Raw genomic sequence first — 21,892 nt, 5'->3', positions numbered from 1 at the left:
TTTTAAAATGTCAGTGCGTTTTTTTTATACGCCGCTAACATCGTGTTGTGCTTAGAGATTCTTGAAATTAAGATTCTCAAACTATACTTGTACTGAAAATTATTCCGCCTTAAAATACGGCGAGAATTTATCGATCGAATTTACTTGATCGAAACATGAACTTAACATGAAATTTGCTATAGAATTTAGGAATACATTTATTAATTCCATAAATCCTCCATTCACAATATAACATAATATTTTCTAAGAAAATCCTTGGCTTAAAAATACATGAATTGTATTATTTAAGGTCTGAAATTTTCTCAGTCATTACAGTTCCACTAAGTTTTAAAGTAACTTCATGAAATCTACCTACAAAATTGATACAAAACTTCGGCAATTTGCCAATCATATGCGTCTATATGTCATGTTCTTAATTTTACACAGATATAGTTTGTTATAGCATCCTTATAGGGGATGCATTGTTAAAGCATAATATAAGTTGAGTTCCATCTTACAGACATATCTAAAACTAATGCTCTAGGAGGTAGATTTAATGTTTATAAGAACCTAAACCAATCTTGTTCTCTTTAGTTACTACCTTGAATTCATGCAATACTATCTCTAATTCTTTTAATGTGAGTAGCCATTTCTTTTAAACTGAATTTAACTATTAAATCAATTACGTGGCATGCACAACGTTGGTGGAAAATAGTACCATGACCTAATAAACTTAAATCATTTTTGAAGTATTCAATTGCTTTAGTATTTGCACTAGCATTATCTAATGTTATAGCTATTACTTTATCTCTTAATCTAAATTCATCAATTACCTTTAAAATTGTATTATATATTAAATCGACGTTATGTGATCCTAAAACACATTTAAAACCTAATATTCTCTTATCTAAATCGAATCTTTTAAAGTAATGTCCGGTTACAGCTAAATAATCTTTATTGGCAACGGCAGACCAAATATCTGTCCTTAACGCAACCACTAGTCGGGTGTAAAGGTTTATTAATGCTTCCTTTTCTTTTTTAAATAATTTTAACAAATCTTTCCTAAGAGTAGTTTTTGAAGTGAACTGTGCATTATGATTACGTACAACTTTAATATATCGTTGCCAATTAGGATACTCTACAAAACTAAGTGATTGATCTAATACAGCTATCATTCACGCAACTTCCATACGATCTACTTGCGGATCATATTTTTAAGTGGTTAGACCACCGGTTGCGCGATCAAAATATAATTGTGTTTGATGAAGTTCGGCTCCGCCGGACTGGCTAAGCTTTTGAAAACACTTTTCGAAGTGTCTTCTCAAGTGTGTTGTGCCGTGAATAGTGTCACCTTATAATTTAGATAAGCAATATTTAAACTGAGCTATATGTTTAGTGTTACCGTCATTGTTGATATCCTCAATTGTGTCGAAGTGATCCCAAAATATTGAGGTGCGCTTGCATTTCCTCTTGGAGGTTGCAACACTTGCAGACGCAATAGCACTTGCACTCGCCGCTTCTCCACACCCACCACCATTGCGACCACGACCTCCAGTACGTCCACCAAGGCTCGGATTAGTAGATTTCTGCGTAATAAATTCATTAGTGGGAAATTGCCCTTCTCCCACGTTGTGTTGGGCATCAACATAAATACCACTATAACTAAAAGAAACCATTACAAAAAATAAGAGCGATTTAATAAAGAGAGCTTTAGGATATTGTGATAGTTTTTGAAAAAATTGTGAGAGAGATTTGAGAGATTGAGAGAGATTGAGAGAAATTGAATGGGATTGAGAGAGTTTGGTGAGAAAAATATGTGGGGGATGGGGAGTATTTATAGAGAAATTTTTGGGTTAAAAAATTAATTCTTTTCCCCCAAATTCGAATCCAACGGCCATTTTTTTTCTCGACGTGTTCAGGCCCAAAATCGGGCAACGGTAAAAAAAAAAAAAAAAAGAGCCGTTGGAGTCGGGCTTCGGGTCGAGTTGAGCGCCAACGGTTAAAAATATAGCTGTTGATCGGGCTCGAGCTTCGAGCAAGTCGGGCCTGAGTGAAAAATTCAAAAAAATTCTAGTGGATGGCAATTGACGGCAGGCTCCGGCAATTTGCCCATTTTCGAGCAGCCCGAGCCCAAAAATGGAACTTGGGCGGGCCGGCCTTTGAGCCTACCAACCGAGCCCAAAAAATTTAGGTTTCGGACAGGCTAGCCGGCCCAAAGTTCCAACACTAGTTATGATGTGTTGCTTGTTGGTTTTTGAATTTTTTCATCGTTTCATTTTTGGCGTCTTTTTCTCGGTAAAGCTATAGGTCTATCAAGTTCAATGACATCGTTTTTGGTATTGAGTTTCTCTTGTTTTTATTTTCCTTTTTAATGAGCAAGAACAAGGAACAAGTTAATTAACTGTTCCAGTGTGGATAGTCGCTCTTGTTACCGCATGCAGTTAGTAGTCTACAAAGGTGGGTTCGTTTTCAAAAACTTCAACGAAATGTCGTCTTTATTAATTTTTATCGTTTCAAGACTTTTGTGTCGTTTATTAAGAGAGGACTTTTCCTTTTTTTTTTTTTTTTTTTTGACCTTTCAGCTATATAATGTTTCCTTGAACGTCACGTCGTTTTTTTAATGGCATGTCTTTAATTGCGGTTTTTTCTTTCTTTTTGTTCAAAAAAAAAAAGAAGAGTCTTTAATTACGATTAGATACCGTAAAGCATCTACAAATATTGCAAAATCATACGTAGCGGGGAGCGGCGTGGATGATGCCGCATCTACGACAGGCGGATCCGGACTCCGATTCTCTTACTTTTACAACGACCAGTATTTGCGTTCCCTTCCCTCCGCGTTCTCCACGTGGCACAGATCACGGGTGCTGAATCCTAAGGCCTGCCACGTGGATATTTAGCGTTAGTCTCAAGCATCCTGATCAACGAAATTGAGAGCTACGTATGTCCTCAGTCCTCAGTCCTCAGATGAGATGGCACCCGCCGCCACCAAATGACAAAGACATCTCTACCCTTTTGCCAAAACGACACACTTTTTGAGTTTGAGGCCAAAGGAAAGGAAGAAGCTTCTCTCCTTGTCTCCTGATCAACTGCTGCCAAGAATTTTTCATCTCTAATCCTATCTATCTCCTTCTCTCCGATTATATATTAGCACTTTCTTCTCTGTCATTTCTTCAGAAAGAAAAAAAATCTGATTTCCCAGGTATGCATCAATGTCTGTAAACTGTCGTGTCTCTCTTTCTCTCTCTTCTCTTAATTTGTTTTTGCAGTTTCAATCGATGAGGAAAATATCTCTCGGAATTATATGATTCTGTGTCTTGTTTGTTTCGATTTCTTTGCGCAAGCTGATATCTTTTGTTTTTGGTTGTTATTTTTTAAATTCTGTCTGAAGTTGTTGAATTATTTAGGACTTATTCTTGCAATCATCAAGTGTAGGCCTTTGAGGAAAATCTGTTACGGAGTATATCCTATTGTGTGTATAATTCAACCGTCGTTTTGCTTTTGTCCATATCTTGTTTTGTTGTCTTTTTTTTTTTTTTTTTTTTGGATGATTTGGTTAAAGTGATTGAAAAATGTGGTCTTTTTTGTTTCCATTTCGATTAGCCGCGACCTTCTTCAAAATTCATTGCAGAATATATGCCATTGGCTTTTGGGTGGGTATTTTCTTTTCCCCGGTGTATTGCTGAGAAAATGTGGGAAAAAAGAACGAAATCGTAATGCTTAATATTGATAAGGATTCCTTGCAGTTTTTCAATTAATTAATTTATAAAACTGATCACATTATGTTTTAGGGATATGCATTTTCTGGATAATCAGCTTACTCAAGAGTAAATTTTTTCCTTTTAAAGGAATGTATAAAAATATATATATTTTTTCATTTCTCGATTTTCCTATAGATAAAATGGTCGTGGTGTATTTCAATCAGTTTAAACTCTGTTTTTCGCACAGGGAATTGGTTGTGAAGGCACACATTTCAAATGGCTTCCTCTGCTCTGATATCTGATACTGACGCTTGGAAGGACTTGAAGGTAACTGAGTCTATATTTACCAGCAAGGTAACGTTAAAGTTCAAAAGATTGTTGACTTTATGCATGATTTTAAATATGCATTATCTGCAGGCCCGTGTTCAGGAGATTAAGGCAATCCATTTACGCGATTTGATGAGCGATGCGCAGCGGTGCCAGTCAATGATCGTGTATGATTGATAATCTTTTAGACATTTTCAATCTTTTAAAATATTCATTTTTGAAATTTTTCTAGAATTGACGATTAAAAATTAATGTGAAATCGCTATTAATTTTGTTTTCAGTTTCATTTGTTTTATTAAGATATAACTAGCGTTATGACGTGTCTGCATTCAATTCCACTTCAGTGAGTTTGATGGGTTGCTTTTGGACTACTCACGGCAGAATGCCACAGTTGAAACCATTGGAAAGCTCTTTAAATTGGCAGAGGTGAAAACAGTGCACTCCATTTTTTTCTCTTCTTATTTATCCATTTCTTTTTACAATTAACACATTTGTTCTCTTCTTGTTCCTTATATTTCTTCTTCTTCTTCAAGTAGTTTGTCTTAACTTTTGTTTTCTCTGACAAATGCAGGCAGCAAATCTCAAAGAAAAGATTAACCGCATGTTCAATGGAGAGCACGTAAGTTCAGGTTTATCTTAGTCAAGTTTTCCGTGAAATTTGTGGATAAAGAGCTTAATAGATTCAATATTTCCAATATCTTACTCCGCTCCTCTTTGAACACAACATTGCTTTCTTTTCGTTGTTGAATATCAATTCGATGGTCTGGATTTGGAGATTTTCACAATGTCGGTCGTAGTGTAGCAAAATTCATAAATTACCTATTTGATTGTTTATTAGTATCTAATGTCGAGCTAAGACTTGTTTACTTCTGATACTATGATTGTCTTGCTTATTTTCCGGGTATTTCATTCAGATAAACAGCACTGAGAATAGGTCAGTGCTTCATGTAGCTCTGCGTGCTCCCAGAGGCGCAGTTATTCAGAGTGATGGGAAGAATGTGGTCCCAGAAGTTTGGAAAGTTCTGGACAAGATCAAGGAGTTCTCTGACAGGGTCCGCAGTGGTTCTTGGGTAATGCACCATAACCTTTTACTACACCTTTGTGAAATGTTATGCTTGAATTCCTCTGTAATAGACAAAGGTTTGGTAGGTCGGAGCTACAGGAAAGCCGCTGAAGGATGTCATTGCTATTGGTATTGGTGGCAGCTTCTTAGGTCCTTTATTTGTGCATACTGCCCTTCAAACAGGTTGCGATCAGACTTAATCTATGTTGAGTTTCATGTTGCAGACTTTTTTTTCCCCCTAAAATAAATTGGTTCTTGGTTTCTTCCTTGAAATATTTAACCATGTTTTTGTCATGTATCGTCCATAATGTTTATGATTTACGAGTGGTATTGTAAAGTCCATGGTGTTTATGATTTACTGGCTGTATTGTGCAGATCCAGAGGCTAGTGAATCAGCAAAAGGACGCCAGCTTCGATTGTAAGTACTAACAATGTCGTAAATTAATGTTTCGACGGTTGCCAGTATCCCAAATTCAGCTTTCTACTTATAGTTGTTACTTTATTATTACTATTTTTTTATTTGGTTCAACTGTCAACGTGGTTGGAAGAATGAGATTGTGTTCAGCTTCTTTGGTGAATAATCCTTAACAGAAATAGACACGCAGAACAATATCTATCTGAAACACGTGTGCACCTAGGGATATTCTTTCCAAGAGCCATTATATAAAAGGATTGTAAAATTTACAATGCTTCAGCAAACAATAGTAACAATTATAAACCTGTAGTATCATAATTTGCTTAGTCACTTTAATCTTCTTTCTATTTATGTATGCAGTCTTGCAAATGTTGATCCTATTGATGTTGCTAGAAATATCGCTGGGTTAAACCCTGAAACTAGCCTTGGTAAATGATTACCTTTCTTATGACTATTTTTAAAATTCTCATATTGGTAGTCATTGCTGGTATTTTACACGAGTTCCTTTCATGCTTTCTCATCTTTGGACCGTTCTCTGACATTTCAGTGGTGGTGGTTTCAAAGACTTTCACAACAGCTGAAACTATGCTGAATGCCCGAACCCTTAGGGAGTGGATTTCTGCTGCTCTTGGGTTAGTGCATTAAATCATGAATACTTCTATCCTATGCCATAACTATACGTCTCTCTCTTATGGTTGTATATAATTTTCAGGCCTTCTTCTGTTGCAAAGCATATGGTAGCAGTCAGTACCAATCTTACGGTATTATCACTTTCCTTTCTTGCATTTGGTGATTAAGCATCAGTTGCATCACAATTGATTCGCTTCTTCTTCTTCTTGGCACAATTAATTTATTGCAAGGCTTTCTGGTCTTTTTTCTTCTTTTTTTTTTTTGGGCGTGTGAGGAGTTTGCTGAAGTAAATCGTGTGTTTTAATTCTCCGTTTGACAGCTTCATTTTCTCTAGATAAAACAAAAGAATTAAAATACTCTGGATGGATACTGACTAATCGTGCACCGATTATATACCATGTTGGGTTATATCAACATAAGCTTTGATTCACCATTTACATTGTTAATCTGGATTTCATCTTGGAGCTAGAACTGTGCATTTCTAAGAATATTTACACTCCAGTTCTGGAGCTGACTTGGTTTCTTGTTGGGAAGTATGTAATTTTATTGCAATCTATGTTTTGTTCTTCCTTTTCAATGTATTTCTACTTTGTTACTGCAACAATTTTCATCATTGTTAGTAATAAATCTTTAGTGAAATTCATTTGTATACTCTCCTTCTTTGTTGCATGTCAAGGTTGTTCTCATCAACTGTTGTTCTTGTTGATTACTTATGATGCAGCTTGTGGAAAAGTTTGGCATTGATCCCAACAATGCTTTTGCATTCTGGGACTGGGTTGGCGGACGGTATAGCGGTAAGTAATTTGCCTTTTGCCGTACTAAGTTTTTTCTGATTGATGTTTGATTGGTACTTGAACTGCCGGTTGCAGTTTGCAGTGCTGTTGGGGTGTTGCCTTTATCTCTCCAGTATGGTTTCTCGATTGTTGAGAAGTATGTAACTCATAATTGCTACAGCTCTACTCTAGTGAGTTCTGAAATTTGTGATGTATACGGTTTTGATCGCACTTCATCTTGCAATCAAAACTAGTTTGAACTCGGAATCTGTTTTTGCTTTTCCAGTGATATGTGAGAAAGAAAGATGAGATTCTGTGTGATCTTGAATTCAAATAATTGTCGTAGTTTTCCTTTACTAGATTATTGATGTCATTAACATAAAAAATTGGTTATGAACTTATTATTTTCCTTTATTCAAAGGTTCTTAAAGGGAGCGTCAAGCATTGATCAGCATTTTTACTCAGCACCATATGAGCAAAATATACCTGTAAGTACCTGGATATCTTCACACGATTGTCCTTGACCTTATCATATTCATTTTCTCGGCAAGGATGTTATTGTTGCTCCTCTTTTTTTGTTCCTTTTCCCCCCTCTTTTCAATTCTTGTCATTTTTTTAAATGAGCTCTCCTGGTTGGATTTAGCACAGTATACAGGTGGGCTGCATTATTATTAGTTTGGGTATATCCTAGTCGTACCCCCTTGGTGCTTTAGCTAGTGTTCATACATTAGTTTCCCATCTATATCGGAGTATCTCTGATATATTCACTATCCATCAATAACATGACATATGTTTTTCAGGTGCTTTTAGGCTTGTTGAGTGTATGGAATGTTTCATTTCTTGGATATCCTGCAAGGGTTAGTACACAATGCTCCAAAGATTTTCTCACACTGCCATCATGTAACATTTTTTAATGCTATATGGTTTTCATTCAGCTGTGAAACTGATAGCTTTTGTTGCTTAGGCCATCTTACCTTACTCCCAAGCTCTGGAAAAGTTTGCCCCACATATTCAACAGGCAAGACTACCATAGCTCTTTGTCTGTGTGCTTTCTTTTGTTTTTCTATATTTTTCTCATTTCTTTTTAATGATGCCTGCCAGCTATTTTACATGCTGTTATCTCTCTTTTTCTTCAATGTAGGTTAGCATGGAAAGTAATGGCAAGGGCGTATCAATTGATGGAGTTCCACTTCCCTTTGAGACCGGTGAAATTGACTTTGGTGAACCTGGAACAAATGGTCAGCACAGCTTTTACCAACTCATTCACCAGGTATCAACATATTTTGTTATCGCCAAAAGTAATTTTTCAACAAGTAATGAGAAAGTCTCTGAATCTACAAATTACAGACTATTTTTTTTGTAACAAGCTTAACGTCTGTTTACATGTTCTGTAACTTAGACTTAAACTTTTTCCGTTAACTTTCAGGGACGCGTTATTCCTTGTGATTTTATTGGTGTTGTGAAAAGTCAGCAACCTGTTTACCTGAAAGGTCTTATCTTAGCCTCTAAGACCAGTAATTATCGTGGCATCTTTTTTCTTGAAAATTGACAGTTCGACTGATACATAGGTATCCTGTATCTTTATTTCAGGTGAAGTGGTGAGTAACCATGATGAGCTCATGTCCAACTTCTTTGCACAGCCAGACGCCCTTGCATACGGGAAGGTAAGTTTGATGCTCGCTCCTCTACATTAACCAACCATTGTGGAGGGATTCACTTGTAAACAAAGTTGACAATCTTTATGGTTTTTCTATTGTGGAAAATTGATCATGCAAGGAAAATTAATTAAAAATAAAAAACAAAAATTACTTTAAATTAATTAGCAAATATTGCAAAAGCAAGGAAATCTCAAATGTCTAAGCAAAATTTTGAAAATTATCTTGCTGCCGGACATATTGGCACATTTTTTCTATGATGAAAGCGTCTGTTTCTTGTAGACCATAGAGCAGTTGCAGAAGGAGAATGTTCCACAACATCTTATCCCTCATAAGGTAATTTCCTGTCACCTTTCAGCTTTATTGATCGCCACACAGGTCAATTTGTAGTGCTAAGTAATTTTTGCGATATCTTTCACAGACCTTCTCTGGAAATCGGCCTTCTCTCAGTCTTTTGTTACCTTCACTGAATGCTTACAATATTGGACAGGTTTGTGGTTTCTTTGGTCCATCGTTAAGTCTCTCTTTGAATTGCTAAAAGTATCCCAGAACTTTAAAAACATGTTACACACATTTGCAAAATAACATCTTTTTGAGCCGATGCTATTAGACTGATCACTGAATTGTTTCGGAGTTGAGGTCAAATCAATTGCTGTTAAGTGTCAATATTGCTATCTTTTTATGATCAACTGCATATCCTTAGCATGTGTATTTTTCTGATTATTTTTCTCCAATAAATTGGTGAATCTGCACAATACAGCTGTTGATTGTATTTACCAACTAACTCTGTTTCTTAATGTTACTTGCCAATATCCAGCTGTTGGCAATCTATGAACACAGAGTTGCTGTGCAAGGTTTCATATGGGGCATCAACTCTTTCGACCAATGGGGAGTTGAATTGGGAAAGGTTAGTATTACCTGGGAAACCTCTCTCGGTTGTATGTACTTTGCTATTACTTCTTTTCCTCCATCACTGTTTTGTAAAGTGAATTCATCTCAAATGACTATTTTCCAATGGACACATGGTGTTCATGTTGTCAATGGGCAGTCTCTAGCTACTCAAGTTAGAAAGCAACTTCATGCATCTCGTACCAAGGGAGAACCTGTTCAGGGCTTTAATTGTAGCACCACAACGTTGCTAACAAGATACCTAGAGGTGTGAAAGCATCGTATCACAGCTAAAAGAGAATAAATTTCTGTTTTCATGTAGTGCAAGAACTTGAACAATTGCGATCCTGACCGTATTTCTCACTTTGCAGGCAAGTTCGGATGTCCCTTCCGATCTTCCAACCCTTCTACCACGGATATAGTTGCCTGGATTTAACATCGGCTTCCAAAGTCGGCTTTACTTTAATTTATCGTATTTGTGCTTGCGATTTTCTCAATGTTGAGCATATATTTGATATCCCATGTACTTAAATTTGGGATGTTTTGTTTGGACAAAACTTTTGGGAAGGAATCCTACAGAGTGTTCTCAAACGTTGCTCAACCGGCACTAGGTTTGTGAAAGAGGCCCAATAATCTAGAATGCTCCATTCTATTGGAAACATTCTTGTATTGTAGACTGCCCAATGTATCAAATAATCAAAATAAACAGTGCCTTTTAACATTTCTTGCGTTTTTTAGTAAATGCACACTGCTTGTCCTCTAGTTGTTTACCGTTTTCTTGATCCATTGGAAAAGATACACTCAATGCTTGATGCCAGGGTTAAGTTGGCATGTTTGCCTGTTTTCTTATATTCTCACTCAAAGTCACAGATTCATTGTACCAGATTAATTTTGTTCTCAATTTATGCATTTAAAATCAGATTCAAATCTATTAAACCTCCTTACATCAAGGAACTAAGGAACTAAGGGCTTGTTCTTTTGAAGTTTAACTTTAGTATAATTCTTAAGTTGAATTTGAATTATAACTTAAGTTGAATTTGTGACTTGAGTTTGTGTTTAGTTGTGTACATTTGAGATATGGTTTGAGATAAGAATCTTTTTGAGTTTGTATTTGAGTGAGTCAAAACCTGAATTTGTATTTAGATAGTATTTTAATAAAAACTCAATGTTGATGAAAAGTTTTAATAAGATATATAAATCGGGTTTTATTTTTCTTTTCATTGTCAACGCATAAAAATAAAATCATCTCAATCAGAATTAAAACGAAAAAGTTATAACATTTTTAAGAATAGAAAAAATATTATTCATTAATTTGAATTCGAGTTTCTGAACTCGAATTGAAGAGGAAACTTGAACTCGAGTTTTAATCCTAAACTCGAATTTGAACTCGAGTTTAAATTCGAATTTAAACTTAAAAGAATATGAACTCGAATAAAGTTATAATTCAAGTTGTCTTTTTTTAAGGTCCCGTTCACTTCACTGATTTGAGTTTAGAATTCGAGTTTTTTTACAGTAAAAAGCTCTTACAAACAATTACATCTAACTTTTTTGCTACAGTAAGATGTAATTTTATGTAAGAGCTTTTTACTGTAACAAAAAAGTTAAATGTAATTGTTTGTAAAAGCTTTTTACTGTAAAAAAACTCGAATTCTAAACTCGAATCAACGAAGTGAACGGGGCCAATTTTTCACTCAAAAGAACAAACCCTAAGTAATTCAATTATCGTGAATAATCGGTTTGCCTGTTTTCTTATATTCTCACTCAAAGTCACAGATTCATTGTACCCAGATTAATTTTGTTCTCAATTTATGCATTTAAAATCAGATTCAAATCTATTAAACCTCCTTAAATCAAGGAACTAAGGAACTAAGGGCTTGTTCTTTTAGAGTTTAATTTTAGTATAATTCTTGAGTTGAATTTGAGTTATAACTTAAGTTGAATTTGTAATTTGAGTTTGTGTTTAGTTGTGTACATTTGAAATATGATTTGAGATAAGAATTTTTTGAGTTTGTGTTTGAGTGAGTCAAAATTTGAATTTGTATTTAGATAATATTTTAATAAAAACTCAATGCTGATGAAAAGTTTTAATAAGATATATAAATCGGGTTTTATTTTTCTTTTTATTGTCAACGCATAAAAATAAAATCATCTCAATCAGAATTAAAACGAAAAAGTTATAACATTTTTAAGAATAGAAAAAATATTGTTCATTAATTTAAATTCAAGTTTCTGAACTCAAATTGAAGAGGAAACTTAAACTGAGTTTTAATCCTAAATTCGAGTTTAAACTTAAAAGAATATAAACTCGAATAAAATTATAATTCAAGTTCTCTTTTTTTAAGGTCCCGTTCACTTCATTGATTTGAGTTTAGAATTCGAATTGAAATGTAATTTTATGTAAGAGCTTTTTACTGTAACAAAAAAATTAGATGTAATTGTTTGTAAGAGCTTTTTACTATAAAAAAACTCGAATTCTAAACTCGAATCAGCGAAGTGAACGGGATCAATTTTTCACTCAAAAGAACAAGCCCTAAGTAATTCAATTATCGTGAATAATCAAAAAAATTCTAATTGTTGGTAATTACAAAATTAAACTATACTTTTCAATTTCTTTCCTGTGGCTTTGGTTTTTTGGTTTGTCGGTGGTGGTTTTAGAATTTGTATGCAGAATAAAATTAGTGTTGGATTTTATATGGAATTTTTTATTGTGAGCAATTGCATAAACCAAATCCAATTACATATCGACATATGCACATATGAGCAACTCATCAAAATGAAAGAAATATTGTACGACATTTAAACATCCGTCACAAGTGCTTCTCTGTGGTGTAACATATCATGGATCGACCCCAGAAAATGAGCATAGCAAATGTTCGACAGATTACCAATTAAAGCTTGTTTTTGCCTTTTCTTTCCCTTAAACTTACTACTAAGTACTAATCCAGCATCTCCTTAATCGCACCACACCGACTTAAAAAAAAAAAAAAAAAGACTAGATCTAAACACCGGTAGAGCCAAACCCTCCACTGCCCCTGACAGTGGCATCCACATCTTCAACTTCCACAACATCTGGTGTGATGATCTTCTCGATTATCAGCTGCGCAATCCTATCACCTTCCTTCACTTCAAAATCAACGTCTGAATGGTTGAAAAGTATGACCCCAACTGGACCTCTGTAATCTGCATCAATCACGCCCGCTCCGACATCGATCGAGTGCTTCCACGCCAGCCCCGAACGAGGCGCTTCAAAACCCAAAACCAAAATCCCAATTAAAAATCTTTTTAAAAAAAAAGTTGATAAACCTAAAAAACAATGAAAAAATTATAATGGGTTTTACCAATTCGTGCGTAGGTTCCTTCAGGTACCGCAATACTCAGATCGGTGGGAATCAAAGCTTTTCCTCTCGCCGGTACTTTTGTTTCAGTCGCACTGTAAATTTAGACACCCACCAAAAAATTATTTTAAAATTTGTTGCGCAGAGACCAAATATTAGGGGAAATAAATAAATTAAATGTGGGTTTACCTTGAGAGATCGTAACCGGCGGAGAGAGGAGAGCCTCGTGACGGCAAAACAGCCTTCTCGGAAAGCTTTTTGACCTTGAAGAATGAGATTATCTCAGCGACGCCGTCGTTTTGGTGAAGCTTGGGGACCTTTGTCGCCGGCTCTTTGATTTCGGGGCTGTTGTTTGCGACTTCTTGTTGGGCCATTCTGAGAATATGAGGGAGACAATTGCAGTGAAATGGGTTTTTGCGAAGAGAGATTATCAGACCTTGAGAACAGGAGAGATTCGATAGAAATAAAGGAAAAGCCATGATTTTTGGTGGGGTTTCGCTTATTGTGGCGCCAATTTTCCCGCCACTTTATTAAGGCATAGCCGAAAACCTCATTTTCCCACTTTTATTTATTTTTTATTTTTTCCTTCTGTTTTTTGGTGGAGTCTATGCGTATGTGGTGGGTTGTCAGTTGTGTTGAATTGTAGTTGTTACTATAATAATAATAATTTGAATTGAGTTATGTGAATTGTTCAACCACGAAATGGAAATTTATACACATATTTGTATTAATTTTAGGGTTAATTTTACAAAAGGTTCTTGAGGTTTATCATTAATCTTATTTTGGTCTTTAAATTTTAAAATGTTTCACAATTAGTCCTTAGGTTTTATTTGTTCATTTCAATCTTTTCGTTAGCTTGTTAAATATTTAACAAAATATGTAAAAGTTAAGAATTAAAATTGAAAACATTTAAAAGTTAGGGACTAACACGATACAAAAAAACAAAAGTTAATTTGATATATAGGGCACGTTTAGATTTCGTTTCAAAATGATTTTATTTTTTGTATGAAAATAAAAATAAAAACGTTTTCAATCTTAGACAGAAATAATTTTTGAAAATGTGTTTGATAGTTTTATCAAGATATTATTTTCAGTATAAAAAAACTCATTAATGTCTCTTTTTCTCTCTCTCTGCTCAAGGGAGGAGAAAACGAAAACAAAAAATGAAAACCGACTAAAAGTCATTTTTCATTTCTCTCTCATTTTATACTAAACCAAAAAATCGTTTTCATTTCCGTTTTTTGTCTTTATTGCACCAAACGTCGTTTTGAAAACGTTTTCATTTTTTCTTTCTCGAAAAATGTGAAAAATAAAAATAGGATCAATTCTAAACACGGCCATGGTCTCTAAATTTTAATTGTTTTAATTTTTGGTCTATAATTTACATTGATCCGTCAAAACGGAAAGACTGAAATTAAAACAGAGAAAAACTTCACGGGTCAATTATGGGAAATTTTAAAAGTCAGGGATCAGAGTGAGATTGAGGGTAAATTTCAAACCATTTGTGAAATTAACCCTTAATTTTACAATGTCCCTAAATGATGTATACGTTTCAATGTCCTAAATTTTTAAAGATTTAAATTCATAAATAGTTCCTAAACTTTTTATCTCTATATAATTAGATTTTGTAGTTAGTTTTGTCACATAAATAGTCCTTAAACTCAATAAGTATCTTATAAATGATCCATCTGTTAAATTTTACATGGAAATTGTTAATTTTATTTCGTAAAATGTTATTGAACTATCTTATCTCTTTAGAAATAGTGTTTATATTAAAAGTTAAAGTAAATTTAATCCTTAAACCTAAAAACAATGAAAAACTAGTTCTTTTGTTAATAAATAGATATAAAAAAAAAATTTAATATAAGAAGTTATACCAAACAAAGCCCCTAAATTGAAACAGAAAAAAGTGATTTTATAAACACCCATTAAATTTCTAAATAACATGACATAAATAATAATAATTTAGTAATTTTTTATTTTTTGCTATAGTACAACAATGCTTGTAAAATAATTGTGGTATGCACTTTGTTGTGTTATAGATTGTGAGTTGCAGTTAATTATTTTTACTCTTTTTTTAGAGAACTTTTTTTTCCCTTTTAGTCTTGAAGGATTCTAACAAATGGGTAAGATATATATAAATATTGTCTTCTTGATTAAATTTTGAATGTACTGGATTTCAACTTTTTGTTCTTTTTAAATGAAATTTTGTTTATTATTATTGGCGAGAGAAATTTGTTTTTTACTACGAAAATATTTTTTCTAAAAAAAATACTGAAGTCACAAATTGATAGGTTAAAATGTTAAAATGAATAAATACAAAAAATATTTATAAAAGTGTACGTTTTTAAAAGTTATTATTATCAAATGATAATAATAATAATATAGGAGCATGGTCGGACAAATATAATCACTCAAAAAGAATTATCAAAGTTACATATGTGAATAAATAGATAAACTAATGTCAAATATGCGTAGCAAAAAAACTAGTTTTATATTTTTTTTTATTTTAATAATTACACTTGATACAACTTCTCACATTCAATGTTTTCTATCTATTTATTTTAAAAAAATAAACTAATTTTGACATATCTTTTTTTTTAAGAATTAAATTTAGTACAACTTTTAATATATGGACTATTTTTAAAGAGAAAATATAGTTTAAAGATTTTTTATAAGACAAAATTAACGGTTTTCATCAAAAATTTAACAGAATGACTATTTATGAGATAGTTATTTAGTTTATGGACTATTTGCGTGACAAAATTGACTACAGAGACTAATTTCATAGATAAAAAAATTCTTGAATTATCCATGAATTGAACTCATTAAATTGTTAATTTCACTTCATCAAGCATTCGAAATCATTTTAAAGGGCTCTTCTGTTGTGTGATGCTAACTATAATCTTGTACCCTTGAATTATTGATCATATGTTAACTTATTTTGTAAAAAAATGGTTATAATGTTTAAAACAACAATTTCAACAAGATCCATCCACAAAACTAATACATGTTCAAATTGGGTTAACGAAGGTGATTTTGTAAGATTTGCCCGACTTGGTTCAAGTTTACTTTGGAACCCTAATATAAATATTATATACAGTAAAAAACATTAAATAAAAAATAATTTTGTAAAATTTCCCCACCTTTTTATTGTGAGGAGAAGTCTATTCAAAATGGGTTAATGCACGTCGATACCAAATCAACCTGTGGAATTTCAAATTCCCAGCCCGTAAATGAATTTATATATACTTAAACAAGTCAAAGAATTGACTTATAAGAATGTCATGTGTTGGACTTTATAGAGGCCACATATTCACCTCTTTTTTTTGTGATTCTCTCTATTTTTCTTTTTTTTTAGACTTTTTTTATATTTTTCTTCCCTCTCTTTTTTTCCTACCTATTCTCTTTTTTTTTTTTTCAATATTTCCTACCTATTGCCTTTAGCAGTATTATTTTTTTTATTTCATTTACTAAATGTGAGTGAGTTTTTAGATATGGACTAACAAAATATAGGATGAATTCAACATACAGATGTTTCGTTTGTCTTTTTATAAAAAAAATCTTATGTTTATAACCATGACTCATTAAAACACCTCTGCCTAATTTGAAAAGTGTATTTTGATTGTTTTGCTATTTTATTCACTTTAAATTTTGTGTTTTCTAATTGTGTGTTATTAAACTTTACACCGTAATATTAAATAATTTTAAATATGCACTTGCCTAAATGATTTTTTAATATATACTTAAACAAGTCAAAGAATTGATTTATAAGAATGTCATGTGTTGGACTCTATAGAGGCCACATATTTGCCTTTTTTTTGTGATTCTCTCTATTTTTCTTTTTTTTAGACTTTTTTTTATATTTTTCTTCCCTTTGTTTTTTTCCTACCTATTCTCTTTTTTTTTTTCAATATTGCCTACCTATTGCCTTTAGCAGTAATTTTTTTTATTTCATTTACTAAATGTGAGTGAGTTTTTAGATATGGACTAATAAAATATAGGATGAATTCAACATACAGAATGTTTCGTTTGTCTTTTTATAAAAAAAAATCTTATGTTTATAACCATGACTCATTAAAACACCTCTGCCTAATTTGAAACGTGTATTTTGATTGTTTTGCTATTTTATTCACTTTAAATTTTGTGTTTTCTAATTGTGTGTTATTAAATTTTACACCGTAATATGCTCTCATTTAAATAATTTTAAATATGTACTTGCCTATATGTTTTTTTTTTGTTAATATATATTTTTTTGATGTATGTGTTTAAAAAATATAACATATTCAATACTCACGTGTATAGCGCATATTTCAACTAGTATGAAAAATAAAAGACCCATATGCAGCCCATCCCATACGATGATACAAATACGAACAACGACACAAATTATTTTCTCACCCTTCATCCGACGACCCATATAGTTCCATTACCACGATCCTGTTATTGTACCCATTGTAATACCCATCTCTCTTCTCCCCACCTTAGGAGATGGAGAAAGTTTTATAAATGTGTATTATTATTGTTGTTAAAATTCATTTACTATTTTTTACTAGTTGGGAGCACATGTTCATTCAACATGTTTCTTTTTTTTTTCCATATGGAAGTCCTAATTTTTTTCTTGAAAATTTTATAGTTTATGTTTTTTTATCATTATTTTTTTAAAATATAATTGCAATAGAAAAATATTAAATATAGCAACATTAATAGAAAAAAATTTTAAAGTGAATTAGGCAAAAAATTATTTAGCGGTACTACATGAAAGAAATTTATTGAAAAATTGCAAATAAAATGTTTATAATACGCATTTGATAATAATATAATAAAGATTATTTGTTGGGCATATATAGTAAAAAAGTATTTGAGACTCATTTTGTAAGACAAAAAAACTATTAGTACATATACGAGAATAAATTATTTCAACGGGAAAATTAATGAAAAAATTGGGTCACATATGAGTCAGGAAAAAATGTATTGTGTAGGGGAAAAAGGGCGGGAAAAATTAAGTGAGGGGAAAAAAGAAAAAAGGAGAAAAGAAAGTGAAAAAAAAAATATTGAGCTTATATAATAATAAAAAAGCATTTGAGAGGATCATTTTTTAATATTTTTATTTACATTCTTATCAATCATTGATGTTTCTTCCATTTCATTACATTATTTTTTCTTTTCTAATTTGTCAATTCAAATATTTCTTACAAATATCATCCCCACTCAAATATTTTTATTAGTTTTGTTGTTTGTTTTTTACACTAAAATATTTTTTTCAAAAATATTCTTAATCATACATTTTTCTACTTTCCATATGCACACCCTAATTAGTTTTTATATTTGATTTGTTTTTAAATATGTTTTATATTTTCAAAAACTACTGAAATAATTATTCTCAAACATGTCCTTACTGAAACATCTTTTTTCTTTTCTATGTGTGCATACTAATTAATTTTCGATTTGATTTTATGTTCCATAAAATTGGATTTTATTTCACAAACATAGATAATATTATTCTTATTATAACTAAAAATAAGTTAACGTAATAACTGTTTTAAGTACTTTTGACTTGAATCATCTAAATAATATAATTATTATTTTAATTTTAATTTGTTAGTGCACTTATAATTGATTTAAGACATTCTTTTATAATTATATGATTTATTTATGAAAATGAGAAAAATATTATCCCTAAAAAAATATCTTTTTGCTATAGGTGAAATTAACCTTTTTTTTATAAGATTTCACCCGTGCGAAGCGCACTAAAAAAATAGTATTTAAAAAAAAGGCTTATAACTTACTAAACAATATCACATACGAAAAGTAACAAGGTTATTATTTGATTGCTCATGAAATCAAAATATCTATTCTCTTCTTAAAAGTGATAATAAGTTTATGGGGAGGCGTTTCGTTGCCCCCCCCCCCGCCGTATCGTTGCCTTCTATTTAAAGAAAAAGACTATTTTAGCCTTTTTCTTTTAGGGCGTGTTTGTTTTTGGTTTTAGAAACGTTTTTCACGTTTTTCGATGAAGAAAAATTGAAACCAGACATAAAACCACGTTTGGGGAAGCATAGTACTAAAATCAAAAACAAAAACGTTTTTGTATTCTTCCTAAAAACTCATGCTTTTCTGAAAACAGATTAAATCCGTTTTTATTTTTTTCCTTTTCATTTTCTCCAGCCATTCTCCTTTGCCTCTCGTCGTTCTCCTCTCCCACTGCGCCATTCTCTTCTCTCCCTCTCGCCGTTCTCTTGTCGTTCTCTTCTCTCCCTCTTCGCTGTTTTGTTCTCTCCCTCTCGCCGTTCTCTTATCTCTTCTCTCCCTCAAACTCCCTTTTTTTTTTCTCTCCAACAACAACAGTAATGAAACCGCAATGGCCATGAACAGTGTCAAGAAGAAGAACAACAACTTTTCTTCGGCAATTTTCAGATGGCTGGGATGCAATGCGGGGTCCTCATAGCAAGTCTCTGTGCCGATGGTGATCCAAACACTTGTAGATTGGGAAGGGAAGAAGGTGAGGAAGAAGAAGCATACTCATAAGTTAGGAAGAGACGTCGATAGTTTGAATTTTCAGACCCAAAACTTTATGGGTTTTCTTTTTCATTCACTCAAATTTGAAGTTGAAAATTTTTAAAGGTTATTCTTAGTTTATGGATATTTTTCTGGTTTTATGAGGATATGGCTTTGGTAATCTCAAGGGTTGGGTTCTTTCTTTTCCTTTTCTTTTCTTCTTTTTTTTTTGTTTTTTGTTTTATCTAAGGGGTTGGGTTTGTTTATATGAGTTTCTTCCTTTTTCTTTCTCAATCTAGATGAATCAGATCACAAGAATATTTTGGGTGAATCTAGATCAATATTTTTTTAACTTTTTTCGCACATGGGTCACTATCATTAAACGATAGGTTGGAACAAGAACATTGCCGGTATTGCATGATGATCTGGGTGTTTTTTCCCCTGGTATTTGGTTCTAATTTGCCTGTTCTCGGGTATTTTTGAGAGTTTATGTTGGTATTTGTTCTGATTTGGTGAAGATTGTTTTGAGTTTTGCCGGTATTTGCTAATGATCTGGGTGTTTTTTTTGCTGATCTTTGTCCTGATTTGCTGATTTGTTGACACTACCAAATGCAGTTTCAGTTTTTTTAAACTGAAAATAATTTCTGAAAAAAACTACTAAACGCATTTTCAGAAATGATTTCTGCCTGAAAATGAAAACGTTTTCATTTCTATTTTCATACAAAAAACAAAATCATTTTGGAACGAGTTCCAAACGCGCCTTAATTTTTCGTATTATTTTCTTCTTTTTCCTCCCTTGTATTTTTTTATTAAATCAATTAACCTTTAGTTTTTATGTATTTTTAAATATATCTCTTTTAAATCTTTTTCTTACGATTATTTACAATATTATTTTTTTTCTAATTACCTTACTAATTAATTTAATTTTAAATGTGTCCCTATATAAACATTTTTTTTACCTATGATTGTCATAATTCAGTTGTGAAACATTTCACATAAGTTTTTTTCTTATGTTTTTTTTTTCTATTTTCCTTTTTTTTTTAAAAACTTTTGCCTTTATTTCTTGTATTATTTATTTGTTCTTCCTCTTTTTTTTTTTTCGACCGTTTGTATAATTGTTAATTTAAATAAGTTACGCGTGCTTAGCTTGCATTTATAACTAGTAAGTACTAATGTTTGGTGATAAGATGTATGGCAAACCGGTAGGAATTAATTTAATTATTGGGAAAAATGGTGGTATTATTATTTTTTTGGTTAGAAAGGTGGTAATTTAAATTTAATTTGACTGAGGAGTAAACTTTTTGTATTTTATACTTGGAAAAAGAATGGTTCAAATTTTAATTTGAATGCTAATGTACCAATTAATTTTATTATTATTTTGAGGGACCGATTAATTTTATTATAATTATTCTAGGTTTCTTCAATGTAGTATTTTTTTTAGAGGGTTATCAATAAAAGTTTTTATAATGGATTTTTTCAGGGTTTTTTTAATGTTTTACAGTTCAATAAATTGTTCTTAATAAAATTCTACTTCGCAGCACACAACAATTGATATCATTATATATGTAATGATAATTGACCAATCTGTTATATTATGACTGTTTTTCAAGCTGTATTAATACAAGTTTTGTGAAAGCAGTTTTCTTTTTTATTTTATTATCAGGAAATTTTATTTGTTTATTTATTTGAACGAGTGAATCTTATTTTTCTTTTCAATTATCAATATTTTGGTAAGAAAAGTTTGCAAAACAAAAATGATTTTGATAAACTTTTTAAGGGGTTAAACTCTATTGCGGCGAGGGAAAGTCCTGTAGAAAATAACTCGATGATTAAAATTCAACAATTATCATTTTTATTATTTTTTTAATATGAAAAAGAAAAAAAAATGAAAGAGTCATCTTATTTAAAACTCAAATTATAAAATCCTTTCTCTCACGCGCAACACACCCTTCTTCAAGCTCTGATTTGTATTATTTATAGAGAAATTTCTGATCAACATAGAACAAGATCCATTTTAAGTTTACATCATATCAAGGGATTCTTTGAAGAAGTAACGTGATAATTTTGGGACGAAAACTTCTACAAAAAATAAATTTTGCACGAATTTATGCAACGCAGAAAACGGTTAGTGGTGGAGATATATCCACAATAACACATCAATCACACCCCGTTGACACTCATGCCATATATTAGGGCCTGTTTAATTCGCTGATTCGAGTTTTTAATTCGAGTTAAGATGTGATGTTATGTGAGAGCTTTTCACTGTAGTAAAAAAGTTAGATGTGACTGTTTCTGAGAGCTTTTTACTGTAGCAAAACTCGAATTCTAAACTCGAATCGGTGAAGTGAACGGGGCCTTTGTTAGGAATAGTGTCCTAGAAGCATGAGATGTAAAAGGATATTTATTATTTATTTAATAAAAGAGTTTATTCATCATTTTATGTGCATATATTTATGAATATTTTATGAATATCAAATAAAATTCCTTGATTATTTATGTAACCTTAAACATGGTATATAAGTATTGTATACGAGAGGATAATGTTTAAGGATAATAATCAAAAGTAATTGTTCATAATGAATTTAATTAAAGTTCAGAATCTTTAATTAAAACATTATTAATACATGTCAT

At 31.9% G+C, this 21,892-nt stretch overlaps 2 protein-coding genes across 3 annotated transcripts; one reads left to right on the top strand and one right to left on the bottom strand.

Moving 5' to 3' along the window:
- The first annotated feature begins 2,974 nt into the window (after window positions 1-2,974).
- LOC21404047 (glucose-6-phosphate isomerase, cytosolic) lies at window positions 2,975-10,190 on the top strand. Of its 2 annotated transcripts, XM_024171990.1 has the most exons (25): window positions 2,975-3,178; window positions 3,580-3,629; window positions 3,925-4,004; window positions 4,095-4,171; window positions 4,349-4,430; window positions 4,576-4,623; window positions 4,919-5,074; window positions 5,154-5,250; window positions 5,443-5,485; window positions 5,843-5,910; window positions 6,030-6,114; window positions 6,195-6,243; window positions 6,834-6,906; window positions 6,982-7,042; window positions 7,307-7,373; window positions 7,686-7,742; window positions 7,850-7,903; window positions 8,027-8,155; window positions 8,312-8,375; window positions 8,476-8,549; window positions 8,823-8,876; window positions 8,962-9,030; window positions 9,358-9,447; window positions 9,589-9,696; window positions 9,800-10,190. In XM_024171990.1, exons 3-25 carry the CDS (start codon window positions 3,954-3,956, stop codon window positions 9,848-9,850), a joined length of 1,707 nt encoding a protein of 568 aa, XP_024027758.1. In that variant the 5' UTR covers window positions 2,975-3,178; window positions 3,580-3,629; window positions 3,925-3,953; the 3' UTR covers window positions 9,851-10,190. The 2 variants fall into 2 exon arrangements, with proteins under 2 accessions (XP_024027758.1, XP_024027757.1); XM_024171989.1 differs by lacking the exon at window positions 3,580-3,629.
- Window positions 10,191-12,114: 1,924 nt separating this feature from the next.
- LOC21404046 (deoxyuridine 5'-triphosphate nucleotidohydrolase) lies at window positions 12,115-13,311 on the bottom strand. Its single transcript, XM_010107704.2, has 3 exons — window positions 12,953-13,311; window positions 12,767-12,858; window positions 12,115-12,671 (listed from the first exon to the last, which is right to left on the bottom strand). Exons 1-3 carry the CDS (start codon window positions 13,240-13,242, stop codon window positions 12,427-12,429), a joined length of 627 nt encoding a protein of 208 aa, XP_010106006.2. The 5' UTR covers window positions 13,243-13,311; the 3' UTR covers window positions 12,115-12,426.
- Between the last annotated feature and the right edge of the window lie 8,581 nt (window positions 13,312-21,892).

Source organism: Morus notabilis, unplaced genomic scaffold (genome assembly GCF_000414095.1).
Source record: "Morus notabilis unplaced genomic scaffold, ASM41409v2 Scaffold630, whole genome shotgun sequence".
Lineage (NCBI taxonomy): Eukaryota > Viridiplantae > Streptophyta > Magnoliopsida > Rosales > Moraceae > Morus > Morus notabilis.
This window is presented reverse-complemented; position numbering and strand designations above follow the sequence as displayed.

Coding starts and splice junctions, on each gene's coding strand:
- LOC21404046 (XM_010107704.2), bottom strand. CDS start 13,242: ATGGCTTTTCCTTTATTTCTATCGAATCTCTCCTGTTCTCAAGGTCTG. Junction 12,859..12,952: donor GCCGGTTACGATCTCTCAAG/GTAAACCCACAT, acceptor CTAAATTTACAG/TGCGACTGAAACAAAAGTAC. Junction 12,672..12,766: donor AGGAACCTACGCACGAATTG/GTAAAACCCATT, acceptor TGGGTTTTGAAG/CGCCTCGTTCGGGGCTGGCG.
- LOC21404047 (XM_024171989.1), top strand. CDS start 3,954: ATGGCTTCCTCTGCTCTGATATCTGATACTGACGCTTGGAAGGACTTG. Junction 4,431..4,575: donor AGCTCTTTAAATTGGCAGAG/GTGAAAACAGTG, acceptor TGACAAATGCAG/GCAGCAAATCTCAAAGAAAA. Junction 8,550..8,822: donor ACGCCCTTGCATACGGGAAG/GTAAGTTTGATG, acceptor TGTTTCTTGTAG/ACCATAGAGCAGTTGCAGAA.